Here is an 18511-nt window from a genome sequence, read left to right on the forward strand (position 1 = left end):
TTTGCTCCAATACACAGCAAACATTCCCACCCAGCCACTGTGACAATGACATTTTCCAGGCAGGATGTGAACAGTGGAGAAGAAAGTGCAGATTTAATTCTTCTGCATCAGCTGCTGTGGGGATCTTCAACTGCAGTGGCACCCAGGGAGCTCCTGGTGGGAATTCTGAATGGGGGGATCTTCACCTGCTACCAGGGAGTTCCTGGTGGGAATTCTGAGTGGGGGAGATCTTCACCTGCACTGGCACACAGTGAATTCCTGGTGGGAGTTCAGAATGTGGGGATCTTCACCTGCTACCAGGGAAATTCCTGGTGGGAATTCTGCTTGAGGGGATCTGCACCTGAACCAGCACCCAGGGAACTCCTGGTGGGAATTCTGAGTAGGGATCTTCATCTGCTACCAGGGAGTTCTTGGAGGGAATTCTGAGTGAGGGGATCTGCACCTGAACCAGGGTATTCCTGGTGGGATTTCTGAGTGTGGGGATCTTCACCAGCACCCAGGGAGTTCATGGTGGGAATTCTGAATGTGGGGATCTTCACCTGCACTGGCACACAGTGAATTCCTGGTGAGAATTCTGAGTGAGGGGATCTTCACCTGATACCAGGGAGTTCCTGGTGGGAATTCTGAGTGAGGGGATCTTCACCTGAACCTGGGAATTCCTGGTAAGAGTTCTGACTGGGGGTCTTCACCTGCACTGGCACACAGTGAATTCCTGGTGAGAATTCTGAGTGAGGGGATCTTCACCTGATACCAGGGAGTTCCTGGTGGGAATTCTGAGTGAGGGGATCTTCACCTGAACCTGGGAATTCCTGGTAAGAGTTCTGACTGGGGGTCTTCACCTGTACTGGCACACAGTGAATCCGTGGTGGGAGTTGTGAGTGAGGGGATGTTCCCCAGAACCAGCACCCAGGGAATTCCTGGTGGGAATTCTGAGTGTGGGGATCTGCACCAGCACCCAGGGAGTTCCTGGTGGAGTTCAGGTGCCCGGGAGCAGCAGTGGCCCCTCAGTCCATCATGGCCCTGAACTGCTGCGTGTACTGGGCCAGCTGCTCGGCCTGCTCCCGCAGCTCCCGGCTGGCCTCGGCGTTGGGGAATTTCAGGGCGGCGCTTTTGGTGGCCAGGGCCAGGTTCTTGAGCAGGCTGCAGAAGCGGCTGCTGCTGTGCAGGATGTCGCCGCGGGCCTCCCTGTCCTGGCTCTCCTGGCACAGGGAATCCACCAGCCTCTGGCCCACCATGATGATGAGCTTGCTGTGGGAGATGAAGATTTCGGGGGGCTGCTGGCTGCTGAGGCTGGCGCTGAACACGCCCAGGGCCTTGTGCAGGGCGGCGAAGCACAGCCTGCAGTGCTCGGGGAGGGGCGTTCTCCTGCCAGGCTCCTGCCTGCTGCCGTTTTCAGTCTTTTTTGCGCATGGCAAGACCTGGAGGAAGGGTTAAAACAGGAAAATATTCAGCCTGGTGTCACACGCTGGTGGTTCTTTGGTTGCTCTACCCTGAATTTTTGTGGTCTCCAAATCACCACACCCTGGAGCCTTTACAGTAATTTCTCTTTCCATAAAGTGTTGGAAATTCTCCTGATTGCTCTTTTCCCCTAAATACAGTTTTAATATTGGATAGCACACAAAGTGCTGCAGCTAAACATCAGTCCTTTACACAGTCTGGCCTTGAAGCTTTCAAATAATACAAAACATTGATCTTTAATGGACTTAATTGGGGTTATGAATGATTAAAATGCACAAGACAAGAGTCAGTTTAGTGCCAGTGCATGATAAGATACTTTGAAATACTGATTCTCGCAGTCTTATCTCAAATGATGCTGAAAGGCAATAAAATAAACTGTATGACTTTAAACTAGAGTTGTTTGATTGAGGAAAATAAGTGCTCTTCACAGGTTCTCAGCAGTAATTCTGGGAAATGATCTCTGAGAAGCAGATAGGTCTGTATGTGTAGAGATGCATGTCTGAATGCAAATTACTCTGAGTTTTAGCAAGCACAGAAATCAAGGATTAAAAGCCCTCTTAAATAATATTTTCAAAGTCAGAAATACCTTTGGGTTTGACTCTGTACTCTTCTTTGCTACTTCTTTACCTGAAATGACTTTCTGTGCCTGTTGCAAATTAAAATGAAAGCAAAGTTGAAACAACTACATAAAGTATTTAAATATAAATGTGGTTTTCTCTTATTTCATAGGGAAACAACTACTTGTTCTGCAGCCTTCATGTTGCAAATAGAAATGGGGGATTTTTTAGAAGGAGCTGCAGCTTTTTTCCTCCTAAAAATGATCCTGCAAGATCTGAGACTGAACCAACATCAACAAAACATTTCAGTGTAACATTCCCTAAATATTAAGGACAAACAGCATTTCTTTGGGAAACTAAGGGAGATATTCTTAGTAGATACTTTAGTGATTCTAAGGAGATTCTTACAATCATCCAGAATTATTCCAGCAAATAAATGTGATAATTCACAGAGTTTAATTTCTATGCAAATGGGATTTCCATCCAAGTTAGGAAGGAACATCTCTTGTCGTGCCAAACACAGTGTAGTGGCAGGAAGAGAAAAAAGAGAAGTAAGGTATTGCTAACTTCCAATGAAACCTACTTCCCAAATGAATTCAAGCTGGCAAGAATGATAAAAATGCTTGATTTCCTCTGTTGATTAAAATTAATGCTCATTGTACACGTGCCATCCAGCACTGTCCCAAAATCCTGGATCTGTGTAAATCTGGAAAGGGGATGTAGTGCAAACTGAATGTGGCACTGCAAAGTAAAATAGTGCTGCTAGTGAACAGCCCAACATCTGCAGAGGGTGAGGAGTTCAGAGAGGAAACGCCGGTATCACTGACCTGTAGCTGGACATAATCACAATCCTCACTGCAGTTCTCTTCTGGTTTCTGCACAGGGACCTGGCTTTGGCTGGGTTTCTCAGGAGCATTTCTCTGCAGTGACTCAATTTCTACTCTTCTTGGCATTGGGATCTGTTTTGCCATTTTGCATTCCAGGTTCACTTTTGGTTGCTTCTTTTCTTGCTCCTTCTCGTTCCTCCTGAAGAGCAGCTTCCCGTTGGCAATGATGATGGACACAAACCTCTTGATATCATCTGGAATTGTCCTGGCCACCATAACAAAGCGATCCAGGTCATCAGGGTTGTTCTGGGGCTTCCTGAGCACCAAAGCCTCCAGGGCCCAGCTGCAGCTGTTGAGCGCTTCCCTCGTTTCTGTCAATATTTTGTAGGAGCTCATGAGGATTTCCAGCTGCTTTTTAATTCTGGCCTGCAGGTTGCTATCCGTGAGGTTGGAGGCGTTTCCCTTCAGGGCTTGAGCAAAGGCCAGGAACTCTCCCAGTGACACCTTTATGTGGTCCACTGCTCTGTGGATCTCCTCCAGGTTTTTCTCCAGGTGCTCCTGCAACCTCCACTTGCTGCTCACAAAGATCATTAAACTGGCGACGGAGCTGGACACGCCGTGCTGCAGCCGGGTCAGGGTCTCGATGGCTGCTTCCAGCTCCAGTTTGATTTCTTGGACAGGCTCTGGTGATGGTGACAGCCTAGAAAACGACTCAGCAGAAGAGCTGGAGGATGAGGAGAGAGTGCTGCTTCTGCTGTCCACACTAGAGACACACAAACTGTCATTTTCCGACTTGGCATCCACGCAGAGCTGTGGAGAAGCACCGTGTGCTTGGTCACTGTTGTTTTCCATCTCTTTCTTGGAGTGCCCAGCACTGGGCAAACCTTTGGGAATATCATAAACGCTCTCCTCAGAGATCTGACTGTCAGCCTTGGCAGCCAGGAGCCTCGGGGGCAGCTCAGAGCTGCCGTTCTGTGGCAGGAGGAGCGCGTCCCGCGAGGGTGGGACGTCGTACAGGGGGATTTCTGGAAGCGTTAATTTCCGCTGTGCTGGTGGTGGAATGTCGTACAGCTGTGGGTTCCCAGCCCTGGCTTCGGCTGGAGCCTTGTACCTGGCTGGGGGAATGTCATACAGCATCTGCTTCTCCCCAGCCTGCCCAGGAGGGCTGGGTTTGAATCCGGAATTTTCAGGGGAAACTGGAATATCGTAAATCCATTCGGACTTCCGAGGGTTTGGCAAGGTGTTGTAATGGCCCCAGAACTTCTTCTGAGGTTTATTTTCTGAGTCATCGGGCTCTCTTTTGGGAGGGACATCATATAACTGCAACAGAGCACAGAGGGTTCATAAGCCATCTTTATAAACGAGAATGAGAAGCAGAACTGAATTCTCAGGGCACACAAATGTGTGCAGCTCCACTGATGTCAATGGAACAGCACCCCAGAAAGGCTGCCTGTATTTTTTATTCTCTAACATGCCCAAGCTGCATGTATAAAAGGTAAAATATTTGGAGCACAGGTGATAGATCCTACAGCAGAATCCATAGCCAGTGAAATCTGTAGACACTTGATTTTTCCCCACTCACATGCACACCCTTTCAAGCAATAAATCACCAACAGACACCACTGACTCTGCTCAAACACCTTCAATAAATTTAATTTTTGCTTGATACAAATATTTGTGCGTACAGCTGGAGTCTAAGCTGGAAAAGGGGCATTCAGGACCATTTGTTGTGTAAGAAACAGTGGGGAAGAGATGGGAAACCTGTCCCTGCTCCAAGGCAGGAGTGACAGATTATTGTGTGCCCACCAAGCCTTACTTACACTGCCTGCTGGTGAGTCCTGGCTGCCAGCTCCTCCTCTTTCTGCCTTGGATGGCATCTTGTAAAGCTGCTTCTGCTCTGCCTGGAAGCTCTCAGTGGATCTGCCCAGCATGGAGCCCTTCCTTGTGCTGGGGGGAGTGGCACCACTCTGCTCAAAAGGAAAATAAATTATTTCTTTTAATCCTTTTAGAGCCCACTGGGGCCCTGAGTGGGATCAAAGGCTTTGGGCCAGACATGAGTGGGTTGGGTCTGAGCAAGGATCACCCAGGAAATCTGTGGATAATGGTGGGCTCAAGCCTGCACTCTAACATTTATAGATTTCCAAAAGTGACAGTGGATTGCAGGGTGACAGTGCCACCTCTCCAAGGACACTGGACAAACCAACAGTCCATCAAATTTCTCCTCTTCCATAAAAGAATGCAAAACAATGAGTTATTTACATAAAGTGTGTGAGAAAGTTTGTTACAAGAATGTAACCATCAGAAGGTTTAGAAAATCTTAAAAAAATCAGGGTGACATGTGACATGTGACATTCACTGAGCCCAGGGCAGTGGGACAGCAGCAGGGACAGGATTGTGTAACAGGACACGTCACAGTGGTGTGACCAAATCCAGGGTGTGTTTTTCCCAGGAGGAAGGTGATGGGGTGACATTTAATTCCTTGTGGACGTGGGCTTGTGACTCTTCTCTGAACACCCCCAAATCACCCCCAGCAAATGACAGCACCACATTTCCTCACGGATTCCAAGGCAGAGAGGGTGACAGCTCAATTCTACTGTCGCCCTATTTGCTTTCTGTAAAATTGGGAAGAAAATTATCTATATTTAGCTCAAAACCTCAGTTCTCCTGAGTTTCTTAGAAATTTAGAGAGCAACATGTCTTAAATCTGGTGCATTTCTAGTAAGCACTTCCATTTTTTCTGTTATAATTCTCAGGCAGAGAGAGTGACACTACTGATGTCTTACTGAATTTTCTGTATCAGTGTCAACCCCTCTGCTTCAGAATCCATGGGGAAATGCCTTACTGACAGAAAAAATGGAAATATTTATTAGATATGCAGCAGACTTAAGACACATTGCTCTAAATATTTAAGAAACTCTGGAGAACTGAGGTTTTGAGCTAAAACCAGATGATTTTCTTCCCAATTTGGCAAAAAGCAAACAGGGTGGGAGTAGAACTGAGCTGCAGATGTGCTCTGAGGTGCTCCAAGGAGGGAGGGACAGGACTCACCTGTGGCAGGGGGGACCCTCGGTGCTGCGAGGAGGGGACATCGTACACCTCACCCCTGATGTTGGGGGCTGAGGCCCTGCAGGCTCTGGGCAGGGTAGACAGGTGCTTGGAGGGGAGAAAAAATATTAATGTTAATTTTAATAATGATAATGATAATGATAATAATAATAAACAATAAACTGCATCAGCAGGAAGCTTCGAAAAGTCATTCAGCTGAAAAATCCACTGATGTAATCACAAAAATCCACTGCTGGAGTAATCACTCTTAAGTGATAAAAACCTTCAGCTCTTCACTGAAAGTGAGAGACAGGAGCTGACCTCACAGACAATAGCATGTTTATTCTCAAATAATTCTCCCTTACCAGCATTTCTGGTACATTTTAGATAAGATCTGACCTGGCACAAAGACAATCTGCCTTACTAACCACAGGGCAGAAAAGGTTTGGAGAAAATCCAGCTGCAGTTATCACTTAAAGCTTTAAACTGCCCAAAAGCAGAACCACTTAAAAAAGGAAGTGGGGAAATTTTGACTTCTCCAAGGCCACAGTCATTGGGTCAAGCCAATTTAATGTCAGAGCAGCAGAAAAGTGCAGGCTGAGCATTATTCTGTAGTTATGAACAAATGACTCATTTGGAAGGATTAAACCTTGATGTCCTGTCCAGCTCCATAAACAGGGAATTGTATCTTTGCAGTCAGCTTGATTAAAACATAATTTGAGCAGCCATGACCAGATCTGTGGGACAATTAATGTCACAAAATATGAATGCTGGGTTAGGACTTTTCTTTTTTAGAATCAATCACCAAAAGACGGAATTTTGTTCATCCAGCCTGCCTTGAGCCTGGCTGCCCTCAGCTGATTTATAAATGGGCCCTTGCAAAGCACTGACCTCCAGAAACACTGCTGGGGTGAGATATTACAGGAAATGTTAAATTGGTTTTAAACTGGAGGGAGTGATTCCCATTGAGCAAGTCCTGCAGCAGCTAAATGTAGGGGAAATATGGGAGAGGAGGAAGAGTGCAGCTTCACTCTGCCCGGTTCAGCTCTCATGTGGGAACAGGGAATGAGGAGTGAGCACAAATCCCCTGAGTGCTGTGACAGAGAATCACAGAGCCACAAAATGCTTTGGGTTGGGAGGGATCTGCAAGACCATCTCTTCCACCTCCTGCAAAGGACAAGGACACCTTCCACCATCCCAGGCTGCTCCAAACCCCTGGAACTCCTCCAGGGATGGGGAATCCTGGGCAGCCTGTGCCTGAATAGGAGCATCTTCCTCACAAACAGGGGCACAGCTTCCCTGAGTGAAAGGGTAAAAGGTAAAAGCCATCCTTAGGCCAGGTCTGCTTCCAGATGGACAAATCTGAGAATCCAGCAGAAAGGAAACTCACTGGATATCACCTGTTGGCACTTTTGGAAGTGGCAGTAGAACCAGAAAGTGCCCTGGGTGTGAGGCAGAAGCAAGGAGGTTTCTCTGTGGGGTGAAACACCCCGGCTCTGAGGGATTCATTCTTGTTTCACTGCTTTCAGTCAGCTCCCCCAAAGACTCACAGTGGCTTTTCCCAGCTGCTCAGAGCACAGCTGAGTATGGCAGGAGCTTTGCCAGCTGTGCCACAGGATCTCTGTGAGATGGTCTGGATTGTTCTGTGCTCCCTGAGCTCCCCTGCCTTGGGGACAGCCTGTGACCACCGGGGTGCAGCTGGTGTGGGGACAGCTGGGACACTGTGCCACAGGCAGCCCCACTCTCAGCTTCTGGATAACCATCAAAAAGGACATTTCTTTTTCATTCTTCATTCTTTTTCATTCTCCATTCTTTGTCATTCTCAGACTAGGCACAGCTTAGGTGGATAAATTCATGAAATGAGGCAGGGAGAGCCAAGGAGCTGCTCTGCCAGACCATTCATCCACATAATGAATAGATGACATTTTCCACCTGATTTGCTGGCACAACATGGAAAATGGATGCCAATCTCTGATACAGTTTGCCAGAGGCTCCTTTAGGGTCAGGAATGTGGGGAAATCAATGACAGCAAGTGCAGAAGAGTCTCGTGTAGCTGTACTCAGTTTGAGTTTGAGCTGTGGTCGTGCACTGCAGCTGAAAAGGAGGTTTTGGTCACCAGGGATGCCCTGAGTTTGTTGTTTTCCAGCCCCCAGCTGGCACCCAGCAGGAAGCAGCAAGGAGGTTTCCATCAACTGGCCTTCCCCACAGCAGGAGGCAAGGGGGCTCAATGAGCCCCATAAATCAAACCATCATTGAATCAGCCTAAAACACCACATAGCTGAATCTTCTTCCTGTTCCTTTCTCAATTAGAATTTCAAATGTGATTTCCATACACAGAATAAAGAGGCACCCAGGGCTGGAGAGCTCACAGGACTGAACAAAACCTCACACTCAAACTCTGTCCCCACCTGCTCTATTTCCCTTTCATTACGAAACGTTCCCCACTCATTTTTTTCCTGAAGAAAGCACAAGGTTTTGATGGTAAAAACCAGTGAGATGTAATCAAATTGCATGTTCTGTGTATGTTTGAGTGTCAAACACGAGGAGCTGGGAGAACGAAGAGCCAGGCCATGGAGCTGTAATGAAACCCTGGAAAACCAGTTTGTTCTCCTCTATAACTGGGGGAACTGGTGGCAAACTCTCCTCCTGTACACCTTGGTCAACGTCTCAGCAGCAGCAATAAAGGGCTGGGAGAGAAACTGAGGGCACAGAGCAAAACTTTGTGTCCTTCTGTGTCTGGCAGGGGCTGCTGCTTGGTGCAAGCCTAGGGACAGCACAAGAGACAGGCAGCAGCATTCTGAGCTTGCTGAGCTGCTGAAGACAGTAAAACCCAGACCAAACCCAGCAATCACACACCACAGGGTGATTTTTTAAAAATTATGAATCATGTTCCTGTGCAGATGGATGTAAAGACTCCACATGTGCCCGGAGGGCTCTGGATGGCTGCTGGAGAAAGCTCTGTGTCTTGTTATTTTAACTTTGTAAATAATTTATAGATTCTCCCAAACAAATGGTATATTCTTTACTTCCTGCCCTGTTTTACAGCTGTTTCAAACTGTCAGAAAGGTGAGGGAGCACAGAACGTAGAGACTCTCATCTGTCCCCCAGAGCAGCATTTCTCACCCTATGCTATAAACTGATGGGAATTTCCTAAACATCATCAATTCTTCTGCTGCAAACTGCACTGAAAATCTCAGGCTTTCTTATTTCCCTGCTCCCAGCCATTGTTTTAACAACAACATCTGGGTTTTTCAGAGCTCACCTGAATGGTGTGTGGAGCGCTTGGTCCTCTCATTGAGCAGCTGATGGGAGTTTCCTAAAAACCATCATTCCTCTGCTGCAAACTCCACTGAACATCTCAGGTTTTCTTATTTCCCTGCTCCCAGCCATTGTTTCAACAGCAACATCTGGGTTTTTTAGAATGCGCATGGAGCATTTGGTTCTCTCGCTGAGCAGCATTTCTTAACCCATGCTATGAATTGATGGGAATTTCCTAAAACCCATCATTCCCTCTGTTGCAAACCCCACTGAAAATCCCATCGTCCTTATTCCCCCCTCCCAGCCATTGTTTTAACACCAACACCAGGTTATTCCAGAGCTCACCTGGTGCGTGGAGCGCTTGGTCCTCTCACTGAGCAGCTGTGCTGCCAGGGCTGGCACCTGGTACACGAGCTGGGGCTGGACCCAGCCCTCCATCTTCTCGTAGGTGGCCGAGGGCGCCGTGGGCACCGCGGGCACTGTTGGCGCAGAGGGCACGGAGGGCACCTGGTAGATGCCGTGTGCGGCTGGCGGCTCCGGGCAGGGCGGCAGGAGCTGCAGGCGGTTGGCAGGGGCCAGCCCGTGGTGGCCGTGCAGGGAGCAGTGCCACCAGCCCTGGCTGCCCGCCACGTGCTGCTCCAGCACCGTCACGATGTCCCCTCTGCGGAACGCCAGCTCGTCCGAGCACTCCGCCTTGTTGTCGTAGAGAGCCTTGGCCAGGCTGTGCTGGGGACACGAGCGCACACACAGTGTCACTTTGTCACTTTGTCACACCGTGCCAGGCTCCCTGCTTCCACCCTGCTGTTCCCACCCTGCTGGGATCCTTTCCCCACCTGGGTCTCGGTTTGATTCACCCACCCCTTTGCACATTGAACAGCCTCTCTGCAGCACTGAGCTGGAAAATCATCAAGCAGGGTCAGTGGAGCTCTTAGGAGGAAGAGATTAGAAAGGAAATAAAACCCAAAACACAAACCCTAAAGGTTTTCCAGCTAAGGCCGGGCTTCATTAAATGCCAACTTTCAGGACAAACCCTCAATACTGTGGAGCTGGAGAGCACATCTTTGCCATCACAGTTAAGTGTGGCACTTGGTTGTTGCAGTAAGGCAGGAAAATCATCAAGAAAGGCTTCATAAAATCAAGCTGCTCTGCTGTCTGTCATTTCTTCTAAGACAAGATGGCACTTTGCAAGTTCCCATGTAAAGCAATCTTGGTGTGAGCAGTTTGTTAACATAACAATCTATTCCTGGGTGAAAAACAACCAGTTTTTACTCCATTAGATAGAAAAATGAAAACTATCTCTCACAAACAACTTTTCCTGCATGTCCACACCAGGGTTTGAGTGACCAGTCAATACAGGATAACAACTTGTTAATGACCAATAAAGTAATTAACAAGAAAGCTCCCGACCAATTGGAGTCCCACACCAGGTCTGTAAAACTGTATAAGAAGGAGTTGTGTGAATAAAGAATGGGCTTGTTCCACCATGAAGAAAATGGAGTCCATGTGATTTATTCCCATACTTTGTGTCTGCTATGGTCAGTGCAATAAAGAAATAGATAATAATATTACTGTGATACATTTCTTCATCACCTTTTCCTCCTCAAGGCCTTTAAAGAGCACTCCTAATCATTATTTAGATTTATTATATTAGACTTACATATATTGAATTTGCAAGCTAAAACACAAGAAGTTCCACCTCAAAATGAGGAAGAACCTCTTTCTGTGAGAGCCCTGGAAGAACAGCTGTCCAGGGAGGATGTGGATCTCCCTCTCTGGAGACACCCAAACCCACCTGGGTGGATGCATTCCTGCCACCTGCTCCAGGTGACCCTGCCTTGGCACTGGGGCTGGACTCGGTGATCTCCAGGGGTCCTTTTCAACCCTAATGGTTTATATAAAAAACAGGGATCTATTCTGTGATCCCTATATGGAAAATAGGCATCTATTCTGTGATCCCTATATAAAAAACAGGGATCTATTCTGTGATCCCTGTATAAAAAATAGGGATCTATTCTGTGATCCCTATATGGAAAATAGGCATCTATTCTGTGATCCCTATATAAAAAACAGGGATCTATTCTGTGATCCCTGTATAAAAAATAGGGATCTATTCTGTGATCCCTATATAAAATAGGGATCTATTCTGTGTCTCCTATATAAAAAATAGGTGTTTTTCCCATTGTCATTCTGTGAATTCTTCATCTCATAATTATTCATTACAAGATCACAGAATCATGGAATGATTTGGGTGGGAAGGGACCTTAAATATCATCCCATCCCACCCCTGCCATGGCAGGGACACCTTCCACTGTCCCAGGCTGCTCCAAGCCCTGTCCAGCCTTCCAGGGATGGGGCAGCCAGAGCCAGCAGGTAGCTTTAGTCACCTGAGGCATTTTTGCAAAGGGTAGAGAAAGCTGTGGATGGCAATTTTTAGGTTTCTTTTCAGTACAAGATAGATTTTGCTTTTAGCTTTAAAATGGACTGTATCCTCCCCGGTCAGTGGGACACTGGCTGTGCCTCAGCATGAATTTCTTATCAGAAAGGGCAAGTAATGTCCAGAGAGATAGCACCCAAATAGGAAACGTGATGCCTTGTATTTTTGTGCAGAGCATTTGCTGTGGGGCAGCAGCTGGCCTGAGGCTGCAGCACAAGAACTCAAATGTGTCAGCTCAGCTGACGACCAGGGCCCGCTGTCGGCTGCAGGCATTTCCTGAACAATGGCTTTTTGTGGGACAGGGCAGCTGCCAGGGGGGACAGCAGCCCCCTTGGCCTCCTGCTCCAGCCTGGCTCGTGCCTGGAACATGGGAGTCACTTTGGATGGGGACAATGCCAAATGTTGGAGTCAGGAATCCCCCCCTGGGCCAGGCCTGGGCTCCACACTGACAAAACATGAAGAACAGCCAACTTTTCATGTTATCCATCAACACTGCTGGCTCCTTGGGCTGGGTGCTGCACAGACACACTCCTGAGGGACAGACCCTCTCAAAAAAATGGAGAACAGCCAACTTTTCATGTTATCCATCAACACTGCTTGCTCCTTGGGCTGGGTGCTGCACAGACACACTCCTGAGGGACAGACCCTCTTCTTCTGCCCCTTTTCCACATGCAGAGCCTCATCCAGGCACACACAGGAAAAGGGTGAAGGGCCAGCAAGGCTGGGCTCAGGGCGTGAGCCTGGTGGGGCACACGCAGCAAGGTTGCCCTTCCTACGTGCACCCACACAGCTGAGAGAAACCTTTGGTTCACATTGTGGTTTTAGAAGGCATCTAAATATTGACATTTCCCTTTTCCTGTGGAAACAGCACCCTCAAGATGCTGCTGAGCCTCATTTTATAACCAGAGACCCAAACCTTTCCATCAGAGGGGTCCCTGCTGGAGGCACAGCACACATTCCCTTGGTTTGGCCAATAAAAATGTCCAAATGTCCCAGGGCCAGCAGCCCCCAGCCCGAGCCAGGCTGAGGCAGGACACTGTGGCTCAGATTTTGCTGACCACATCTGTGATCAACACAAACCCAGGAACCTCTAGAATCATCCCAAATCAAGCCAAGCAGGAGATTATTAATGAATCAATTAAATCATAGGGCACTCTGGGGAACCTGACCTGGCTAGAGAACGGATCTGTTCATGGATCATCTCATATCCCATCCAGAGAGATGGAATGGAAAAATGAAGGCTTTGACCAAAGAAGTGATGGAGAGAAGCCCTAAACTCCAGTCTGTAGAACATGACTGAACTGAGATTGTCAGAACATGCACAGGCAGGGTCAGTGGAGCTCTTAAAAAGAAGAGATTAGAAAGGAAATTAAACCCAAAAAACAAACCCTAAAGGTTTTCCAGCTAAGGCAGGGCTTAATTAAATTAAATTCCAAGTTTCAGGACAAACCCTCAATACTGTGGATCTGGAGTGCACATCTTTGCCATCCCCCGTCGTATTTCAGTATTTCAGCAAAATGTAGAGTATTTCAGGAAGGTGCGGAGTATGTCAGCAAGGAATAGAGTGTGTCAGGAAGGTGCAGAGCATTTCAGCAGCCCAGCAGCAGCTCAGGGGGTGAGTGCTCGCTGCCCCTGTGCCTGCAGGGCCATGGTTGGGGTTCTCTGCAGGGCTGTGAGGCAGAGCCCTGCCCTGCCTGGTCCCCCAGCTCCCCGGGGGTGTGTGAGGGATCCCCCCTCCTCTCCTGTGAGCCCCACATCCCTGCCCTGGCTCCAAACAAGGGCTGCATTCCCAGATCCCAAGCCCTCCAGGATGCTCAGTGAGCAGGGGCTGTGCTGGGGGCACTGGGAGCTGCATTTCCCTGATACCCAGCACTGATACCTTGATATCCCTGATATCTGGCTGTGCAGTGTTCTCTGGTGCCTTGTGTGTTGTGTCCTCAATACCCAACGTGTAAAGAGCACTAAAGCAGCACAGGTGAGGTCCAAGTGATTTTCCTTCTCTGCTTGCTGCCCCATTCCCGTCAGCAGCCTTGTAAAACCTCTCCTAAGACAGAGAACATCAAAAAGCCCCACAAAAAGCACCTTGAGAGGCAGTGCTGGGGCTCTGCTCTCGCTGGGTGGGTTTACACAAGCTGCTGACCAAGCACAGACCTGGGAAAGAGCAAAGAGTGTCCCCTGCAGCCCCTGCCGAGGCACTGGGACCCCCAGAGCCCACAGGGCAAGGCAGGAGGGTCCCACACTGGGGGATTGACAGTGCAGGTCCCTGGAACAGCCTCACCCCGAAAGTTCTCATCCTGCTGCAAGCGCATCTCCTTTATGGGATTGTGGCTCAGATGTGGACAGAGTAATTCCCCTCCAAACTGGACTGGTCCCATCTTTGTTGTTTGCAGATCCTCGCCCAGCCCTGCTCCCCTACAAAGCCCTGGCAGCCCCTGGGAGCAGTAGGGATGAAAGCTGCTCCCTCATGTTTATTAATGGAGAAATTGTAATTAAGGGCAGTAAAGCTGATCAGTGCCCAGGTCTATAATGTAAAATTTTATACCCTCAGAGCGACATCTGTGCTCTGTGTACACAATAGATATTTATGCTAAGGATGGAACATCCCACTGTTACTAAAATCTCCTGGTGCCTCTCCTATCCCAAGCCTGATCTTCATGCAACAGAGAAAAAAATATCATTATTAAATATATAAAAACATTGCTAGAAAAATCCAAGTGGACACAGTGATGTTCAGCACGTGATAATTTCGGCATCTTGCCCACAAGCCTCACAAAATAATTTCTCTATGCCGTTGTCCCACTCAATTTGTATTTAGAAATCTCAATTTGCTACCCTCTATTATTCCATGTGAATGGGTACTGCACTATTTCACAGCATTTCAGATAAAAAATATATTTTTCATTTATTATCTTCAATTTGCTTCCTAAAAACCCCTATTGAGATCACGTAAATAAACTGGGAGTTTATTCTCTATAAACTGAGAATAAACTCCCAGTTTAATCCTGGGAGTTTTTGTGGATTGAAATATTTCTCATGTTGCACATCAATATATGAGTGAGCTCTTTTACTGCAGGAAAGTGGGACTTAAAATATTTGAGGAGGAAGAGATAGAGGGCTGTGTTTGCTAAACAGTTCTGCTCATCCATCAGAGACACCTCGGACATGTTTACAGAGCAGCTTCCAGTTAATCTCTTCACCTCCCAGCAAAGCTGCAGAAATAAACATTCCCCAGCATCCCTGAGCTGGGAACAGCTTTCCCTGAGAATTCCCTGTAAACCCCAGACCACTCTGAGTCACTGAAGTTTTGCTCAGTTAATTGTAGAGAGTTCAAATCAACATGCACAGAAAAAAAGGAAAATTTACCTTAAAAGCTCAGATCATTCTCCACCTGCATGTGCTGCATTTCCTGTGACCTGCAGAAAGTCCTTCTGCATTTCTTTGCTTCGTTTGTGTATTTTGGAAAATAAATGTTCAGCTCATGCAGAAGTTTTGTGTGAGCTTTGAGGAGGGATGAACATCAGGACTTGTTTTTGTTGCTTTAATTGATTTTGTGGGGGTGGAAGCAGGTGCTGATCACAGGTTTTGAATTCTAAATTTGATCAAATACAGAAGCAGCACTTAAAAAAAGGAAGCTTACAAATCCTGCAGCTTCACACAGGGCACTGCTGCAGAGGTGGGAATTACAAGCTGGAGTTGTGCTAATTTGCCCCAGACTCTCTTTTCTCCACAAATGAAGTCAATCAAATGCTGTGTGTGTTAAAATCACAAGAAGGGGAAATTTCAGCCAGGATTTCACCCCACTCAGAGCATTTTTACAGGGGTGCTCTCATGCCCATGCTCAAGGGAAAATAAATTGCCCATTCCAGGGGTGTGGGTCCTTCAACCTTTCTTTTTCCCATATGCACCCAATCACTTCAGGGTTTTAAAAATTTTTAAACCTTTTCGTTTCTTAATTACACCTGACTACATTTATTTCTAAATTTAGTCTATTTTATTTCTATTTGTAGTCTAAATGTAGTTTATTTCTTCTACAGCAAGTCCTGCTGAGTACAAGTGTCCTCAGAGCAGCGTCCTCACCCTCCTGTGAAACCCAAAGAAACTCAGCAGGAGCAAATGGACATTTTTCATTGAAAAATAGAATTTTTCAGGAATTCCTGCTGCTGGAGGTGCCAGGCTGCTGTCCCTGCGTGCTGTGCCCTTTTTCCCTGGTGTGGCAGCAGTGGGGAGCTGAGGGCAGGGTGGGCAATTCTGATCCACCAAGAAGCAGCAGCAGCACAACTCTCACCGCTGCATCTTCCTGGCTGCACTGAGCAGCCCCCAAAATCTTGTTCTCACCCCCAAATCTCGTCCTCACCCCCAAAATCTTGTCCTGACCCTGCCCTCTGCGCAGCCCTGCAAAGCTGGTGTTTGTGAGATGAATGAGATGCACTGAATAAACTGAGGAGTGGATGGTTTCTGCGCGAGTATCGCTGAAATTGTCCCGTTTCTCCGGGCAGAGAGGGTTTCCAGCTGGGCTAATCCCTGGTGAGAGTGCCCAGGTCCGGGCAGCAGCTGGGCTCTGCTCCCTGGCTGTCATTAGCGGGGACACATGGGGACAGCCCAGCCCTGCCTGCCTGCCCAGCTGAGCCACCCCTGCCACAGCCCCAGCCCTGCTCTGCACAAAGCCCAGGCACAAACGGCTGCAAAGTGGCTTTGATCCGTCACTCATCCCCCCAATACACCAGGAGAAAAGAGTATTTCCCAAAAATGACTATTTCCCAAAAATGACTATTTCCCAAAAATGAGCACTGCTTTCCTCCCCTGCAGGATGTGGCCAGTCCTCACCCTCGAGTGCAAAGGCTTTCCCAGGCTCACAGAGCTCAGACTGAAATTACTTGGCTTTTTCCTCATCACACAGTGACCTCAATTCTTGAGACATTTCCATTACCCATTTTCTGGGAGTCAATGCAAAACCATCATCTCCTTTGAGGTAATGCACTGCTCAACTCTTCACCTCGTTTTTTTTTTCCCCAAGAAAATGTGGAAGTGACCAGTGCAAGTCACTCATGATCATTTCTAATAAACTTGTCATTACTCAATGCACACAGAGCAAACCCTCACCCTCCTCTGCCACGCCGGTGCTCTTGAGAAACAGTTAATTTGGGTTATATTTTAAAAATTCAGTTAGTGATGCGCAAAGCAGCTGAACACACACGCTGCAAAGAGACCCCACCAGATGCAGATTTTACTCTCTGTCCACTACAAATGGAATCAGGAAAAGTCCATAAATCAACTGCAGCAGAAAGAAAAGAGCCCAGTACTCACACTGACCTTCATTTTGCTGTGTGTCCCTGTTAGTCCATCACCTGAGGAGGAGGATGAGGATGAGGAGGATGAGGAGGATGAGGAGGATGAGGAAGATGAGGAGGATGAGGAGGAGGATGAGGAGGATGTCCCAGCCCTGCCGGCGGCTCAGCAGCTCTGGAGGCTCTGCCTGGGAGCCTGGGGAGGCAAAGCTCAGCCTCTGCCTCCTCCTGCTCTGGGAGCCCCAGGACAGCAGCGCTGGCAGGGGGGGGAGCTCATTACTGGCAGAGCTGTCTGCAGGGAGCTCTGGCTGCAGCTGGTGATGTGCAGGACACACGGGCTGCCCTGCAGGGAGAGCCTGCCCGGCTCGAACACAGAACCCGGGCTGCAGGGCTGCACCAGGAAAGGGGCTGCATTGGGAAGCGTTTTTCTGCAGCGTTTTTTACTCCTGGTTTGTTGTGTTTGGCTTTTTGTTTGTTTGTTTAGGTTTTTAATTTTTTTTTTTTTTAACTTCAAAGTGCTGTGAGTTTTGATACACTTCTAATCAGTCTTTAGAAAACGGAACAGATCTCCTTTGTGGTTATAAATCCCCTGCAAAACCACCTCACCCTGCAGAGGCAGAAAAGCCAAGGAGGAAAGCTAAACATGACCTGCAGCTGAAGGGCTTTCTTTCTTAGACTATTTAAAAAAACCTCCTTGAATATTATTAAGATATAATGTTATTTAAAATTATTACTCGTTGCTATTTGCTTGGCAGCAGCTGAGTCCTGGTCATGCTGGTGCACAGGTTTTACCACTTTGGACTCAGGATATCTTGAGGGTTGGCAAATTTTTACTGGTTTTGCCTTTGTACACGTTGGCTTTTCTCTGGTAAAAGCCTCTTCCTTCCTCTTTCCATAGTAGCTTCAAGATTAAATTAGACACTGGCTCCCAAAGCCACAATCCTGCAGCTAGAAAAGACTTTAATAACTTGAATAGAAAATGCTGAATTGAAAACCTTCATCAACCAAATCTACACCTCTGGGGTGGGAGCTGCTGTCCAGAGGAGAAAGAATTGCTGGCACAAACCAGCCCATTTCAATGCCTTTGTGGTTTTTCTCTTCTTTCTTTTTTATGTTTTAAACATCAGAAGCAGCAGTTTGAGCCCTTCAGACGCCTCATGCAGCTGATCAGGAGCCGTTCATTTGCTGCCCTGGAGTTTCTCAGGTGCTCCAGCATTCGAAGTGATGGGGTGGTATCAGTTACAAACCCACAGCTTGTGGCCACAGAACTGCTTTAAAATGCAATTAAACGTTCCCATGAATGAACCCCAGAGGGAATTCCTGCTATGCAGGGACACCTTCCACTGTCCCAGGGGGCTCCAGCCTGGCCTTGGGCACTGCCAGGGATCCAGGGGCTGCTCTGGGCACCTCTGCCAGGGCTCAGCACCCTCACAGGGAAAGATTTTTCCCTAATATCCCACCTAAACCTATTCTCTGTCCCTTTGAAGCCATTCCCTGTGTGCTGTCTCTCCATCCCTTGTCAATCCTCTCTCTCCATCTTTCCTGCAGCTCCTCCAGGCCCTGCAAGGCCACCCTGAGCTCACCCCAGAGCTTCTCCTGTGCAGGTGAGCAATGCCAGCTCTGCTCCATCCCTCTGCCCGTGCTGGA

The 18511-nt window shown here is 47.8% G+C and overlaps 1 protein-coding gene across 1 annotated transcript; it reads right to left on the reverse strand.

The window, feature by feature from the left end:
- Positions 1–1004: 1004 nt before the first annotated feature.
- Positions 1005–16895, reverse strand: CASS4 (Cas scaffold protein family member 4). The gene is made up of 7 exons (XM_058814890.1): positions 16884–16895; positions 9491–9871; positions 5891–5995; positions 4663–4809; positions 2843–4162; positions 2045–2104; positions 1005–1418 (listed from the first exon to the last, which is right to left on the reverse strand). Exons 1-7 carry the CDS (start codon positions 16893–16895, stop codon positions 1005–1007), a joined length of 2439 nt encoding a protein of 812 aa, XP_058670873.1.
- Positions 16896–18511: the final 1616 nt, after the last annotated feature.

This window comes from Ammospiza caudacuta, chromosome 15, assembly GCF_027887145.1.
Source record: "Ammospiza caudacuta isolate bAmmCau1 chromosome 15, bAmmCau1.pri, whole genome shotgun sequence".
Lineage (NCBI taxonomy): Eukaryota > Metazoa > Chordata > Aves > Passeriformes > Passerellidae > Ammospiza > Ammospiza caudacuta.

Bases quoted from the DNA above. Each gene is read 5' to 3' on its own strand.
- CASS4 (XM_058814890.1), bottom strand. The intron at 4,163-4,662 runs GTAAGTAAGGCT...GCTCTGTTGCAG, and splicing joins AGGACTCACCAGCAGGCAGT to TTATATGATGTCCCTCCCAA. The intron at 2,105-2,842 runs GTCAGTGATACC...AATTTGCAACAG, and splicing joins GTGATTATGTCCAGCTACAG to GCACAGAAAGTCATTTCAGG.